We start from the raw sequence: 17,110 nt of genomic DNA, 5'->3' as shown, positions 1-17,110 counted from the left end.
GTAAATGAGTGATAGGTATGTAAATAATAAAAAATCCAAAATGTCCTTATTTTTTTTTTGGTCAACCAAATATAGGGCTTTTAGACAAAAATGACAAAATGTTACCAATTTTTGCCTGTTGCATCATTGGTTACAAATAGAAGTTTCGAAATGTAACGCAGTTCACATCTTTCTAGAGAAAAAAGTGATAGTGAGGCACGACATCAAACAAAAACTATAATGTACTTATTATTGGCCGTATGTGTATGTTTACAGGAACAACATATTCTTACTATAATAATAGTTCCACAAACAAGGGAGACTTCTCTCATAACAATGAGTGCACGCCGATACATATTGGCTCAATGATATGGGACCTACTTTTTATTGCCGAGTCCGAACGGCGTGTCTTACGGCACCACTTGTAGAGAAGTTTTGCATGGCTTAAGTACTCAGGAAATGTCGCCAGCATTACTGAGGGGGAATTTTGCCATCGTTGAAAATTTGATGTTGCTTGGCCTGGGATTCGATCCGCAGACCTTCTGAGTGCAAGGCGGACGTGCTAACCATTGCACCACGGTGGCCCCCGTATTCTTACTTACCATATTTATTATCCTCTCAAAATATGTTTACATTGACCATATTTGTTGTTTGCCTGTGGTTATGTCTATATTTCCAAATTTTAATGATATCCTCGACCCTATCTAAAATTCTCCCGTTTTTACTCGTTTGAAAAGTGTTCAATAATGCGTATTGGATATGGTGACAAAATCTTCGACCATACCTCTTTTTAATTTCTTTATTGTAGTTTTAGTTTAGTTTTCTTTTTTTCTTGTCATAAATGTAATTTATTATTTTGTTGTTATCGTTATTTTCTTCTTTATTGTTATTATTTTTCTCTGCTGTGTTCTAAACTATTAACGTCGCCGCTGACTGACGATGGCGGCGGTTGGTTGGTGGTGGTGGGTTTAGTTGACATTGCCATCGTCATCAACGTTTTGTTCCACTTCAAACTTTTCCAGCTGACTGATAAAATAAAAGCAATACCAACAAAGAAAAAAAAAAAACATTTAGGCTAGACAAGAGGTTGCTGCGCTGATTGGGCCCAAACCAAAGAAACCGATTCTGATTTAGTTCGAAATTGTATTCTCATTGCTGCTCTTCTTCAGCAACGCGTTGCGATTTTAAAGAAAAACAAAACGCTAACAGACGGAAATTACAGAAAAAATCGTGTTTTATTGTCAAGTTTTTTGTGGAACTAATTTCCAAATCGGCTTTTTGATGGTATTACACGTTGAAAGTTGTAAAGTTCTTTTAGAAAACATTAAATTGAATTTTGATTAAACCGAGAGAGAAACTGAAACACGAAAAACGCTGTTTTGCTTTATCATCAATAATTTTGTGTGTTTTGATTGCAGCTGCTGCTGGTGTTCGTTCTATTTTTTTTTTTTAGTATTTACCTTTGTGGTGATTTGGCAGTATTTTCGTAGACACTGTGTAAACATGGTAAAGTCTCTGTAGAAAAAACAGAAGAAAGTTTTTTTTTGTTATTTGTCAAGCAAAAGTGATTTTAAGTTGGTCACAAAATTTCACATTAAATGACCTACCCCAAAGATGACAGAATGTTGGACCTTTGTAAAACAAATGCGAATAAATCAATGCTGGGGTAGTTAAAAGGCTATACGACCCTCCCTTTTACTCCCCCTTTTTCTTTAATAATAATTTTAATAACTTTGTTTCTTAGTTGATTTCTTATCACTCATATCTTTTTCCTCTCTTTCTTCTTTTCTTACAGACATCATCTCTTGTGCCACAAAGTAATTTTCTAGAGAAATTATTTTACAATTGCTGCCATCGCCGCCATCAACATGGAGAAACCAATGCAACCTGTTGGTAAGGTGTCGCAAATTGCGAATCTTTTCCAACGTAAACCCATTGAAATACAACCGGTCGAACAATTGAGTGCTGCCGCCGCCGCAGCAGCTGCAGCAGCAGCAGCGGCCGCCGCTGCCGCAAACACATCCGGTACACCCGCCACAGTTGTACGCACAGAATCACATTCGGCACGGTTTAATAACGCACGAGCGCTTTTCGAAAAGCTGGGTGTAGAGAGCAATTCCAATCTTAGTGTCAAACGTTCGGGTTCGCGTGAAGACAATCTTTGCGGTGACATCAATCATTCGGATCGTTCATCTTCTCGTTCTTCGGATCGTTCTATATCACCACCCAAACGACGTTCGCCATTTCCGTCCGGTTGTCAGGTGGCCGCCTCAATGGCCAACAATAACAGTAACCAGCTGAATGGTGGCATAGTTCCGCCCTTGGCAAATTCTAAATTCATCATGGAACCAAGTCCAAAATTTCAACACAACATTTCAAGGTTAAAATCCGAGGATAATGTTACCTCATGTTCATCAAGCTCCTCGGCAGTGGGCAGTGTAAGTGCAATTTTGTCAGGATCAGCTGGTGGCATTGATAAGCCCGAGAAACCGGAACGTAAATTCAATTCGCGGGAATTAATTGAAAAACAAAAGAAATGGACATCACATTTTACCAAAACCAAGACCACACGATCTCACGGTGATCTCAATCGTTGCGACATCATACGTACCGGACCGGGCACGGTCCTAATTCCCAGTTCAGCCATACAAATGAAAGACACGGCGAATACAACGACTTCGCCACCATTGAATCACAAAATTTCACAAAATAACCAAATCAACGAAAATCGTTCTCCCATATTGGCCAGTTTACAGTCATCGCATCAGGATAAACCTCCCAGTCCTCCTATTAGGCATTCCGTGCAACCGCCAGAAATAAAACCTCGTAGCAGCAATAAAATTGGTAGCCCCGTAAAATCACCCCCCTTGCCACCCATACCGGCTGTCAAACCGAAAAATGTTAGCCCTGTCAAATTCAATCCCGAAAGGGTTCGATCTCCAACAAAAATATCCGAACCACCACCGCCACCTCCTGCAAAATCTGCCGCCGCAGCTGCAGCCCAGCAACGTTCCATAGATGAACAAAATGGCATAGCACCAATACCGCCCGAAAAGCCACGTAAAAAATCCATTGATTTGGTTGAGACAGAGGAACGCATAACACCCTCATCGCCAACCCTGCAGGCACCGGGCTATGTTCATGCCGCCAAACGTGGTTCAATTGACAGTGCCGGTAATAGCGCCTCAATAGCCAGTGCCAATGGGCTGTTAAGTGGTAGCAGCAATTCAGCAGCCTCGCCTGGAGCCAGTGCATCGTCGGGACCATCGTCACCGGTACACACAGAAGATGAGAAACAGGAAAATGAATCGACCGAGAAATCGGAAATGCAACAGCAGTATTATCACAGTATGCCACGTAGACGAAGGAGCGAAAATGAAGGTAAGTTGAAAATTCTTTTTTTAGGTTTTATATTTTTCAGAGCGTTTGACAATCTGCAATAGGGACAGAGTTTTAGCTAAAAAATGTAGTTTTAACAAAGCCGCCAAAACATGTTCTGTCGTTAGTTGTGTTTACGGCGGTGCCGAGATAGACGAAGTCTTTTACTACCTCAAAATTATGGGAACCAATGTCAACAGTTGGCCCGATCTCTATGGACGCATTACGCGTCTACACCATCAACTTGGTCTTCCCGCCGTTCACCGCCAGACCCACTTTCGCAGATTCTCCTTCGACCTTCATGAAGGTATCTGTTACTTCTTTTACTGATCGTTCCATGATGTCTATATCATCAGCATAAGCAAGTAACATGTGGCTATTGGTGTAGATTGTGCCACTTCTTTTGACGTTTGCCTCTCGAATAACCTTTTCTAGCAGGATGTTGAAGAGATCACACGAGAGGCTGTCTACTTGCCTGAAACCTCGTTTGGTACAAAATTCTTCGGAGAGGTTCTTTCCTATTTTAACTGAGGATCTCGTGTCAGTTAAAGTCCGAATGAGCTTTGAGGGGATACCAAATTCAGACATGGCATGGAATACCTTTGAGCGTAGTGGGTTGTCGAAGCCAGCTTTATAATCGACAAAAAGGTGGTAGGTAGGTAGGGTATTCTCCAGGATTTGCCGCAGGGTAAATATCTGGTAAATGGTAGACTTGCCAGGTCTAAAGCCGCATTGGTATGGCCCAATTATCTCGTTGACCATAGGGTTTAGTCTTTCGCACAATATCCCTGACACGATCTTGTAGGCAATAGGGAGTAGACTTATGCCCCTATAGTTAGAGCATACGACAGTCTTATCTCCTTTCTTATGGACGGGGCACAGGATACTCAGGTTCCAATCGTCGGGTACTCGTTCTTCCTGGCAGATGGTGCTAACTAGCTGATGAATACACCTTATCAGCGTGTCGCCTCCGGTTTTGAACAGCTCGGCTGGTAAGCCATCGTCTCCTGCTGCCTTATTATTCTTCAGCCAGTTTATTGCTGTCTTTACCTCATCTTGGCTGGGCGGAAAAGACGATATCTCTCTCGTGCGCTACGCGTTGCTACGGATTGTAAAGTAGCCCTATATGCCGCATTTTTCTCTTTGGTAGCAGCACGACATTCCTGGTCATACCATGGATACCTTGGTGGAGATCTCTGGTATCCAAGCACTGATTTTGCGGCTGTTTGCATGGAGTGGGCAATACTTTGCCATTGACCTGATATGTTATCGGGATGAGGAATATGCCGATGTCTAACTTTCGTGTTTTGTCTGTTCGTACTTTGTTTCCTACGTTTAAACGGATGCTTACCTTTGCTGCAACGAGGTAGTGGTCCGAGTCTATGTTTGTTCTCGGAACGAGCGCACATCCAACACGCTCGATGAATGTCTTCCACCGATCACAACGTGATCAATTTGATTTCTTGTTTTCTGATCTGGAGACAGCCAGGTGCCATTATGGATGTTGATTGCCTCTGCGAAGTCTATCAGCCTCATGCCATTGTCAGATGTTTCATTGTGGAGACTGAATTTTCCGACTGTTGGGCCAAAGATATTCTAATTTCCAATTTTGGCATTAAAATCGCCTAGAATGATTTTAATGTCATGGACAGGGCAACGGTAATACGTTTCTTCTAAGCGCTCGTAAAATATATCTTTGGTCTGTTCGTCCTTGTCTTCAGTGGGAGCATGAGCGCAAATAAAGCTGATGTTGAAGAATTTTGCTTTTATTCGAATTGTAGTAAGTCTTTCATTCACGGGTGTGAAGCTGGAGACCAGGTGTTTTAACCTCCGACTAATTACAAATCCGCAACCAAACCCATGCTTTATGTCATGGCAGCTATAATACAGTGCGTCACTTTAGGTGTTGTAGTGACGCCTTTCCCGTTCCATCGTATTTCCTGTATGGCAGTAATGTCGGCCTTGTACTTTTCAAGTACATCTGCCAATGCGTAAACTGCACCTTCCCTATAAAGAGTGCGAACATTCCAGGTGCAGATTCGCAGATCATGGTCCTTAAAACGTTTGCGGGGGTCGTCAACTTTAGAGGGATTTGTTTTTCTTTTCTTTTGTTTTTTCATAGTAGGGTCCTTTTTCTAGGGTAGGCGTTCATATGGGTGAACGCGCGGCACATGTTAGCTCACTACCTTTAACGGGTGTTATAGGCAGCTCCCCAGGTGACACTACGGTGAGGTCAGTGTCCACTTGAGATGAGAGAGGGACCAACATAAATCCTGGACTTTGCCATGTTAAAGCCGGTCAGGACCGTTCCTTGGTATCTCTCATCCCCTACGTCTGTTTAGTGGTCAGAAAGTGACAGTTATCTGATTCTCTTACCTGCTTAAGGATTTGTTCTTAAATAAATATAATAATCAAAATCTCACAACATATTTGTATACCCTCAGCCTTTAGTCTATCTCACAACATATTTGTATACCCTCAGCCTTTAGTCTATCGGAGGTATATACACTTTGATACGACAACAAGTAAGAAAGTATCAGTCAGCTGTGCCGATAGAGATATGCCTTCAGCCTCATTATATTCCTTAAGTTCAAACGGAGGAAAGACAATACTTCTGAGTCTATTTCTCATGAAGCAATGGACTTGCCCCCGAAAGAAATTGTGCCGTTTTAAGTAGTACCGCATACAAAACATGTTGCCAAAAATTTAAAAATGATCCCAGACGAGCCTTGAACTGCACTCTTTCTAAACTTTGTGTGGAAGGCACCCAAAAGAGTGGTCCGATGTAGTCGATATTCGGACATAATTCGAGCCGTTGAGGAATAATGCGATGTACAACGTTTGGACCAAATCGGTTTCTCCCTTCGAAGGTTATCTTGCGTACTACCCAATTTAGTGGGTACAGGCAAGATTGTTTCGTAAAAGGGCAGGGTATTTTACAGCCTTTAACGACATGTATGCTGCTATTAAGACAGCAAAATGTTTTTCGGAGACATTTCCATACTTCCATGCCTATTATATCAAGTAGTATGGACATGTCTACGAAAACAATCTTGTTGTTGTAATAGAGGACGAGGAAAATATAATTTTAGCGATCCGATACATGTCGTTAAAGGCTGTAAAATGCACTGTCGGCACCAACTAACATGACTGTTGTACGCAATTACTTACGAATTGACCATCCGATTTGGCCGAAATTTTGCGTATCGTAATAGAACAATATCAAACAGCTCCTTCTTTACCTTCTCACAAATGTTCAAAATTTTCAGAAGTTTATGTCTCTGAAACTTAAATCGAGTTTGCACATTCTTTCTTTCTTTATTTTTCAATATAATCTCCTGAAACTTCAATACACTTAGTCCAATGCTTTTCTAGCAATTCTATCCCTTGATTAAAATAGTTTTCCTCAAGGTCTTCTATATGAAGGAGTTGCCAGATCGAAACAAAATTTAACATGTGTTCATAACAGAGATGGAAGTTTCCAAAACACTTAACTTTTTTCTGTGCTATGCTAAGAAGTTTCCGAACTGCCCTCGTAGCTCTACAAATCCTTCTGTGACTAACTAAAATAGCTAGTGGCCACCATAAATATTGTATGGAGTGACTCAAAACATCAAATTGTCCTCTCAATTCTTGAGGTACCTAAGAACTCGAAAGCGAAGACTTATCAATGCTTGCACTTTTTAACTTAGGGCTTGATGGACGCCATATCCTTTCTTCATTCCTTTCCGTTGCTTAATACACATAACAAAGATTTTCATCTCCAATGGAAATAGCTACCCTCAAAACATGAGTTTGCTATTGTTGTTGCATGGTGTAATCGCAGCCACATTTGTTTAGCATCATTTCCATTTTCAGTTTTCTCCCAATCAAAATATGTATTCACACATACGCTTGACATCAATTGTTACCAAATGTTCCAGACATTATGTCGTCTCCTAAATGAAAAATATTTCTTCTCAAAATGTTATGGGATTTAGCAAAAATGTGTTTATACGTTTCCCCACAGTTACATGATTGACAAGTTCCCAACACTCTTGTCAACGTTGTGCTTGACTTTAGTTGACTTTTTATATATATTTTTTTTTTTTTTTGAAATATTCTGTTTATCGTTTCTTTTACATCAAGGAAGGAGGATTGACGTAAATTCACACACACATACATATATTTTTAGATTTGTTTGACGTACAAACATAGCATCCTTGTTACGCAATTATTCTACTTTACTTACGTAGTAAATTTGTGTTTATTTATGGGGTTACTTGAATAGTTGTGGTTTGAAAATTTTATTAAAATAATTCTTATTTATTGTGGGTGGCACGATGGGACAATGGTGTATTGAATACTAAAGTTTGTGAGTTCGAAACTCTGGCATTAATGGCCGACGATTTGAATTCAAATTCGTTCGAATTACGACCAAACTCCTATTGTTGTAGACATTTTTTTGTTTGATTTAAAACAAAAATGTATCAAATATTTTGCAAAAAACAGATGGTTGGTAGTAGTTCGAACGAATTGGTATTCGAACTGTCTTAGTGAAAGAGTCCATAAGTCTGCAATCTATTCTTTAATTCGGAAGAAAAAATTCGCCTTCCGAATTTCTCAAGGATTTTCTTCCTATTTCGTTCCGAAATTATGTCAACCACTTCATACAACTTTCGTTAAGATATCGTTACGATTTCCAATCCTACATCGGACGTAGCGTCCGAATTTTGTTCCGATTTCGTTACGATGTCGGTACGATTTGTTTGCTTCGTATTTAGTACTTTTCGTACCTATAAGTACGAATTGCCAAATAGTAATCTTAATGCCAAATCTCAGGATCACAGATCAATCCTTTCACCCAAATACAAATTGTATCAAATGTCGTACCATTTGGTACTTTTCGTACCCATTGGTACGAATTTCCAAAATTTTCCCAATCCTATATCCCAATAATAATTTTAATCCCAAATTTCAGGATTCCAGCTCTATTCGACCACCCAAATCCAAATTATACCAAATTTGGTAACAATTAGTACTTTTCGTACCCATAAGTACGATTTTCCAAAACTACCTCAATCCTACACTCCAACAGTAATCTCAATTCCAAATGTCAGGATTCCAGCTCTATCCGACCACCCAAATTAAAATATCCGAACAATAATCATAATTCAAAATTTCAAGATTCCAGCTCTATCCATTCAGCCATATACAAATTAAACACCTGCATGGATACAACTGAATATATCAGTTCCGACATTTTTCAACATTGAGTGAGTATGGATATGTAGAATGTAGTTTCAGTTACAAGTTGATACTGATACTTTTTCAAACAGGTATGATATGAGTTGGTATAGACAGAAAAAAAGGAACATATTTGTTTATATCTGGTTTGTACAAACTGATATAAATGGATATTGGTGTGATACAATAAGTATTTATTGTATGTAGCCCAAACAAAATAGGAATTGAAATAGAAAAATTCCCACAGAACTGAATTTTGGTGGAAATGTAGGATTTGTCATTACAAATGAGGTCCTAAAAATCTCTGTTGGTCCCATGCGTGCGAAGAAAGTTATTCATGGTCATAGGTCATATTTTTGGGTTTTTTTATATATCTCAAAAACTGTGAGCCTTACCAAAAAGTGACTAAAGCAAAAGACAACGACCGTAAAATTCTCTATAAGATATCGCGTTCCTAAATCAAAATGAATTTCGAATTTCTTCAGAATCATTCCATGGACGAATAAAAAATTCTGCATTATGAAAACCATTAGGAATAACAAAATCGTTTAATTTGTTATGGAGGGTATATTATGTTTGTCATTCTGTTTGTAACTCCTCGAAATAATAATTTAAGATCATATCGACACCTCCAAATAATAGTATGCTAAGTCTAAAAAGTGAGTTTTGTAAGAGAAGCTCTCAAAGTGTGGACATTTTTGTTAACTTCAGTACTATGCTAAGTCAATATTTGTTTATAACTTCTGTTCGGATTGACCGATCATTACCAAAATTTGACAGAATTTAAGTTAAAGGATGTTCGACACCTCCAAATAATAGTTTGCTAATTCTGAACAGTGAGTTTTGCAGGACAAGCTCTAAAAGTTTGGAAATTTCTTTGACCTTCAGTACAATGCTAAGTAAATTTTTGTTTATAACTTCTGTTCGGATTGTCCGATTATTACCAAAATTTGACAGAATTTAAGTAAAAGGACGTTAAATATAAAAATGTAGAGAACTTGAAAACATGCTAAGTCGACTTAGCATACTATTGTTTGGAGGCGTCGATATAAAGTGTATATGTTCTTCATCAGCCTGCTTCTACACCGATATAGCCCCATGACTGTACTTCTGTGGAAATGACTTTAATGTCTGAAGCAGGGCTTCGGAGTCGGAATTGGAGTCGGAGTCTAGCAAATTTTGCTGGAGTCGGAGTCGGAGCCGGAGTCGTGAAAAAAAGCTCGACTCCGACTCCGGGCAACAATCTGTTTTACATTTATCAAAATTTGTCAAATCAATTTAAATTATTTAAATGATCATAATTTAAAAAACTCTTAATCTCTATTTTGACTACAAAATGCATATCGGAAACATTTTTGGGTCAATTGATTGGAATAATGTTTGCATGTTCCAAATATACCTTGGGAAGATATTTTAGAAGATTTACAGGCCATTTTATAGAAGACTCACTGGTCTTCTCTTTTTGTTTTTTATTAGAAGTTATTTATGTCTGCTGCGAAAGAGCCTGTTGGACTTCTATGAAAGACCTTGTAGTTCTTTAAGGGAAATCATACGAAAGACCTACTAGACTTCTTGCTGAATTTGTATGAGAAAAGTTAGAATCTTCTTAAAGACGATGTTCCTGCTATTTTCTAAACGACATATTCGGTCTTTTGAAGAACCATGCGTCTTTTATAAAGAAGTCTGCTTTTTTATAATAGAATAGTGTGTGGTTATCTATAAGTAAACCTACTTAACCATTTCTCTTTCTATTTAAGGGGATATTCCAACAACAGGATAGCACTGTTGTTCTTCGATGAGAAGAGATCAAATGATTTTTCGATTAAGTCATGCATCTAGGATAAATTTGTCAATATATTTATGCTGAGGAGTGAAAAATATTTAACAAATTGACGTTAAATTATGAGCATTGCCTCTACAGGATTGTGGATATATAAATTTCTAGAACAATTTAATCACTCGATTTTCAGTTCGGCTTAGCCGTACTAAACGTTGGTTTTACTTGTATTCTTTTTGAGGTGGTAGACAAAAGAGACTTTCTACCATAAGATACTAACTTGTCATTACGTTTGAAACACATCAAAATATTCGTCGGGAACTTTATAAAGTATAAAGATGTAAAATTGCCGGTATAGGATTACGATTTAGTATAACGGCACGGCCCGATTTTATGTATTTCAAAGGGTTTCTTTTGTCACATTACGTAGTGCAATACGTAAAAAATAACTATGGACGTACAAGAATCCGAGATATTATCCTTGAAGATGAAGAGTTATGTAGGCAAAGGCCTACAAGTGTAAATCAAAATTCTTAACGGTTTGAAGAAAATGATCCCTTTTGACATAAAGGTTTCAAGTAACCTTAACCACGAAAGTGTATGTTAAGGGGAAATACGCTATTTTGGTCTTCTATCACGTTGCGGTGTTAAAATATCATTTATTTTCCATAACTCAAAAAATTACAAAGAGTGTTACCGGTCAGTAATTCTGGTAATTTGGTATTTCGTGTCTCATTGGGTACATAAGTCAAATTCGGAAAATTGTAAATATACTCGTACGTCGGTGTTTAGGTAGAGGAACCTTGTAACGATACCGTCTGATTGCAGTTGCTTTGAAGGGTTTTGCTACATGTTCTGAAGTGTGAAGTATGCTGAAGTGCTTGTTACTTTGTATTCCGTATTGTCAACGAGAACAAAACGAACAATATAGGTCTATGTTTTGGTATCCTCCCAATGTAATGTATCTTCAAAGTTCAAACTGATAATTTAAGTTGTGAATTTTATTTTATCTATTTTCGGAGTCGACTCCGGAGTTGGAGTCGGAGTCGAGAAAAAAATTGGACTGGAGTCGGCGTCTGACCAAAAATGGCTCGACTCCGAAGCCCTGGTCTGAAGTATGTAGGTGGATAATACTTCGGTAAATGTATTGTAGGTCCATTCAGCTTGGAACAACCCCTACCTTCCGAAGTGACGCGTCGTTTTAAGGGCTTTTGAAGGTATTATTCTCTTACGGTCAATCCCCGACCAGAACAACAACATTTTCGGCGGTGGTGGCCTGAGTATTTCAGCCATGAAAACTTATTTACAAGTTGTGTCGTAAGATACTCTGTTCGGGCTCGGACTTGATATGGAAGAAGTATCCCCTTTCCCTTCCATGAAAACTTTTTTACAAGTTGTGTCGTAAGATACTCCGTTCGGACTCGACGATAAAAGTAGGTCCCATATCATTGTGCCAATATGAATCGCTGGGCACTCATTGATATGGAAGAAGTATGCCTTCTCCCTTCCGGGATGTTGTAGGCACATATAATATGTAAGTATTTGTTTAAACTAACCATAGGAAAGCAAATATGTTACTCTCTCTATCTCCCTCTCTTTTTAATCAGTACCACACCAAATTAAAAATGTAACAAGCTAACACTTCTCTGCGGGAAATAAATTGGTTTAAAGGTATTTTAAACCTAGTTTTGAAATAACCACAAAAACGCTTCAATATAACAAAACTGTTTGCAGTAAATATTTGGAATGTAATAAAACTATTTTTGATAAATATTCGCGTTTTCATTATTAGGTCGGAAACTTTTCTGTAGCCCTCGTACATTCCACTCACTGAACCCAGAAAAACATTCGAATTGATGCGTTCAGTTATAACAGTTCATGGCTTTAATATTTATTTATCCCCTAAATAATAAAAATGTTTAAAAATGTTATTTTTTATGAAATTTTCCTTAGAAGTTATTCACACAAGCCTGTTACACCTATAGTATCTGTTGGTATCTGTAGTATTTGAAAAATATCTGTTGTACAACAGATACTTGAGAACGAAAAAACAAATAAAGTTCTCACTCGTTCATATACAACACAGAACTGTTTCTAACAGTTATGTTATTGTGAGTATACACAACCCAAACAATATCATAACTGTTACACTCATTCCCACATTTATATCATATTATATCTGTTATGTATATGATATATCTGTTTTGTTGATATAAACAGTTATACCATTGCACGTGTTTAATACAAATTGTACCAAATTGAGTACCATTTTTTTACTTTTCGCACCTGTAAGTACGAATTTTCAAAACTACCTCAATCCTACACTCCAACAGTAGTCTCAATTCTAAATTTCATGATTCCACCTCTATCCTAAATCCAAAATGTACCAAATTTAGTACCATTTAGTACTAAAGTACGAATTTCCAAAATTACTCCATATCTCAACCTTATATTCTGGGTGTAGTACCTTACACTCTAACAGCAACCATAAATTCAATTTTAAGGATTCCAGCTCTATCGATTCACTCAAATGCATCAAGTTTAGTACCATTTAGTACTTTTCATATATGTACATGGGTATACATTTCCAAAACCACCTCTTTATAGCAACCCTATCAACTCTATCAATTTCAAGCTATTAACTCCATCCGTTCACATAACACCAAATGGTACCGAATTTAGTACATGTTAGTACTTTTCGTACACTTACGATTCGACTTTCTAAAACTCTTTCGTACATCCATCCTATATTCCTTCAGTGACTCTCATATCAAATTTCAGATTTCTAACTCTACCGGTTCGCCATATACAAATGGTACCATATTTGGCACCTTTTAGTACTTTTCGTACCGTTCTAGTTCGAATTTCCAAAATCTCAGCCAAATCTGATAGCTTCGACCAAGAGAGAACCTCTCCCAAAGTTTCTAGCTTTATCCGTTTCGTCAGGTAGTGGATTATTAGTCGGTCAGTCAAACAAATGGTAAAATTTTTAGTACTTTTGTCACCCTTGTAGTATAAATTATTATTATTATTATTATTATTATTATTATTGACAGAAAATTCAGGGGTCCTATTGTTGTAGGTTGATATATTTATTCCACAATTTCCGCACAATGTTTTGTGATCACCGATTTCTATTTTAGGGTTTTTTTTTAATTTTTTGGCCAATTTCTCAGGAAACATGGACTTGCCCTCGAAAAAATGTACCGTCGTAACTGGAAACGATGCCAGACGAGTCCTTCAACTGCACCCTTTCTGTACTTTGTGAAGAAGATATCCGAAAGAGTGGTCCGACGTAATCAATATTCGGACATAATCCGAGTCTGTAAGAAATAATACGATGTTCAACCTTCAGATCAAATCGGTTTCTTCCCTTGAGTGTTGCCTTACGTACTACACCCAGAGAAGAAATTATACCATGTTTTAACACCGTACTGACTTGATTTCGAATTGACATTTTTCCCTCTGAGTACACAGTTTAAATGGTGCCGGCTGGATTTTTATACCGTCCACCATATGGAGGGTATAATTAAATTTGTCATTCCGTTTGTATATATATTATTGATCAGCATAAAATTCTATGTCGATTTAACCATGTCCGTCCGTCTGTCTGTTGAAATCAAGATACAGCTCGCAATTTTAAAGATAGAGAGTCAATATTTGGTATAGAAGTTTTTATTACTTGCAGGTTGGTTGGTATTGAAAATGGGATATATCGGTCCACGTTTTGATATAGACCCCATAGAACGGTACCTCCCGATTTTCGGTATTTTTAAGGTTTTAGTTTCATTATCCTACCAAAATGGCTGAAATTTGGTACATAGTCTTCTTTAGGGGTATAAAACTTTTCCCCAGAATTTTGTCGGTATCGGTCCATGCCTTCATATAGCCCCCATAGAACGGTACCTCCCGATTTTCGGTATTTTGAAGGTTTTAGCTTCATTATCACACCGAAATGGCTGAAATTTGGTACTTAGTCTACGTTGGTGGTATAAAACTTTCCCCCAGAACTTTGTCGGTATCGGTCCATGCCTTCATATAGCCCCCATATAACGGTACCTCCCGATTTTCGGTATTTTGAACGTTGTGGCCTCAATATTCCATCGAAATGGCTGAAATTTGGTATTTAGACCTCGTTGGGGGTACTCAAACTTCCCCTTTAAATTTGTCGGTATAGGTCCACGCCTTCATATAGCCCCCATGGAAAGATACCTCCCGGTTGTTCGTATTTTGAAGGTTGTGGCTTCAATATTCCACCAAAATGGCTGAATTTTGGTATTTAGTCTTCCAGAAGAGTATTATCAGTATAGATCCACGTCTTCCTATATCCCCATAGATGCGTACTTCTTGATTTTCGGTATTTTTTTCTTCTTTGAGTCTAAAAACTTTCCGTCAGAAATTTGTCGGTATAGATCGACGTTTTGAAATAGTTCCCATAGAACGGTGCCTCACATTGTTTTACCGAAATTGCTGAAATTTAGTATTAAGTCTTCTTCATACACGAAAGGAAACTAATTATTCCATTTTACTTCAATACAACTTGTGGTGGAGGGTATAACAAGTTCGGCCCGGCCGAACTTAACGCTGTTCTTACTTGTTTGAAGTAGGACTTGCCTTTGAAAAAAATGAGTCATCTTTACAGGGCCGAGGTTGCAAAAAAATTTCAATATATCAGTTATCAATATCAGTTAAACTGTACTTTTTCCAAATGTTGTATGGGAGGTCCATGAAAGAGCATACCGATTTAGTCCATATTCAAACCCGATCCATGCCTGGAAAATTGCACATTACCATAAGCAAAGTTACGACCCTTGATGCTCACTTTTGTGGCGGAGGTACCGGAGGAGGTGAATCGGTATGGCCTATCTTCGAACGTAAACTAAGTTTGGACAAAATATAAGGATACTCAAAATTTGAACCAAATCGGTTGATCTATTCGAGAGTTATCGTGCGCACCAGCCAACTAGTCAGACAGACGGACATTTCTAAATCGACTCCAAATTGTCTGAAACGAATTTCGTCCAAACAACATTATTTCGATGAGGCACATCTTTAGCCTACAGACTGCACGGTGCTCTTGAACCAAAAAAATCAAAAAATAAAAAAAAAAATCGTAGAAGCGTTTTTTAAATAAATCGCGATTCAAGTACACATGTTTGGAGTTTTTTAGGTTTTCACGATTTTGCTTGGGAACCGCAAGTCCTATCGGAATAAGACTAAAGAAAATGTTATAGCAGTGACAATTCTCTACAAGATTGGCCTTTATGATATTTTCGTAGGATCTTCCATTTTTGAGATATAGAAATTCAAATTGGGGCAATGCACTGACTGTATTGCCTCCTTATAAAACAATGTCATGTACGGTGCACCTTAACTAACTTTAAGTGAAAACCGCTTACAACCGGGAAGATTTTGAAACAGCTATGCTCATAGGTGAGAAAAATCCAAAAACAAGAAAAAATCGCTTGAGGGATTGCGGTCAAATTTCACATTTTTAGGTTTATTTTAGGTTTTCGCGATTTTGATTGGAAACCGAAAGTTCTATCGAAATTTTATGATTTTCACGATTGGCTTGAAAACAGTAAGTCTTATCGAAGTGGGACTGGAGAGAATCTTTTAGCTGTGAAAATTCTCTACAAGATTGACTTTAGTAATTTTTTCCTAGGTTGTACCATTTTCGAGATATATAAGTTTAAGTTTGGAATTTGCAGTCATGACATTGTATGTATATTGATACAGAATTGAATTGGAATTGTCCCAATTTGAACTTCTATATCTACAAAACGGTAAAACCGACTAGAATACCATAAAGGCCAATCTTATAGAGAATTTTCATAGCTACAACATTTTCTTCAGTCCCATTTCGATAGAACTTGCGGTTTCCAAGCAAAATCGTAAAAACCTAAAAAAACCCTAAAAATGTCAACGTGAAGCGCGATTTATTTTAAAAGCGCTTCGGCGATTTTTTTTTTGTTTTTTGATTTTTCATCTATGAACATTGTAGTTTCAGAATCCGCAAAAATTTCCCAGGTGTAAGCACCTTCCATTTAAAGTTGCTTGAAGAGCACCATGTGGGACTAAAGAAAATCAGATAGCAGTTATTAAAAATTAAATAAAGTAAAATATATTTAAGGGTTAATAGTTTTGCATGCCTTCGTATCATGTTATTAACAGTATGCTTGGAGAGTATATGGTACATTTGTGGGGACTTTAATTTATTAAAAATCGCCATCCCTAAGTAATGCAAATGTTGTGTATACAAAAAAAAAAAAAAAAAAAAAAAAAAAAAAAAAAAAACTACAAATGCCGGCACAACAGACCTTAATATTGGGAGCTCCGTGAATATGACATGTGAGATACGTAATAAACTCTCTTGTTTTTTTTTCGCTGACATGCGCTGTTTACCCAAACACTCTATTATACTCTTTCTTATATGCCTATCTTTTATACTAATAGTTTCATATAACTTTATTGGCAAAAAAAAGGGGGGAAAAGAAATAGCTCGTTCTACATCTGGTCTCTCTGAAAACTCAGGAAATGTTTCATTAAATGTTTGTGTGTTTTTGGTTTCGTGGATAGAAAGCTTTCTTTGCGATTTCATTATTCTACTACAATGTGGCAACGTTATGCTTTGCTGAAAGCTTTCACATATATGTACAAATATTGTTGAAAATGTTAGCGTTTTATAACAGATGTCGCTGGTTATCTTATTCAGGGCTTTTGAAATGTAAATTTATTTAACTTTAAATT

The 17,110-nt window shown here is 37.5% G+C and overlaps 1 protein-coding gene across 24 annotated transcripts in view; it reads left to right on the top strand.

Moving 5' to 3' along the window:
• The window catches only part of Spn (protein phosphatase 1 regulatory subunit spinophilin), a 347,126-nt gene that overhangs the window by 149,073 nt on the left and 180,943 nt on the right, over positions 1 to 17,110 (top strand). For 18 of the 24 annotated variants that reach the window (XM_073982797.1, XM_073982823.1, XM_073982817.1 and 15 more), the window contains one exon: positions 1,775 to 3,360. In XM_073982797.1, coding sequence (XP_073838898.1) covers positions 1,848 to 3,360 — 1,513 coding nt within the window. In that variant the 5' untranslated portion in view covers positions 1,775 to 1,847. Of the gene's footprint in view, positions 1 to 920; positions 942 to 1,021; positions 1,486 to 1,774; positions 3,361 to 17,110 lie in introns of those variants that run through there. The other 6 variants (XM_073982818.1, XM_073982808.1, XM_073982820.1 and 3 more) reach the window with 3 other exon arrangements.

Source organism: Musca autumnalis, unplaced genomic scaffold, assembly GCF_047663935.1.
Source record: "Musca autumnalis isolate F117 unplaced genomic scaffold, ASM4766393v1 scaffold_4, whole genome shotgun sequence".
NCBI classification, from domain to species: Eukaryota; Metazoa; Arthropoda; class Insecta; order Diptera; family Muscidae; genus Musca; species Musca autumnalis.
This window is presented reverse-complemented; position numbering and strand designations above follow the sequence as displayed.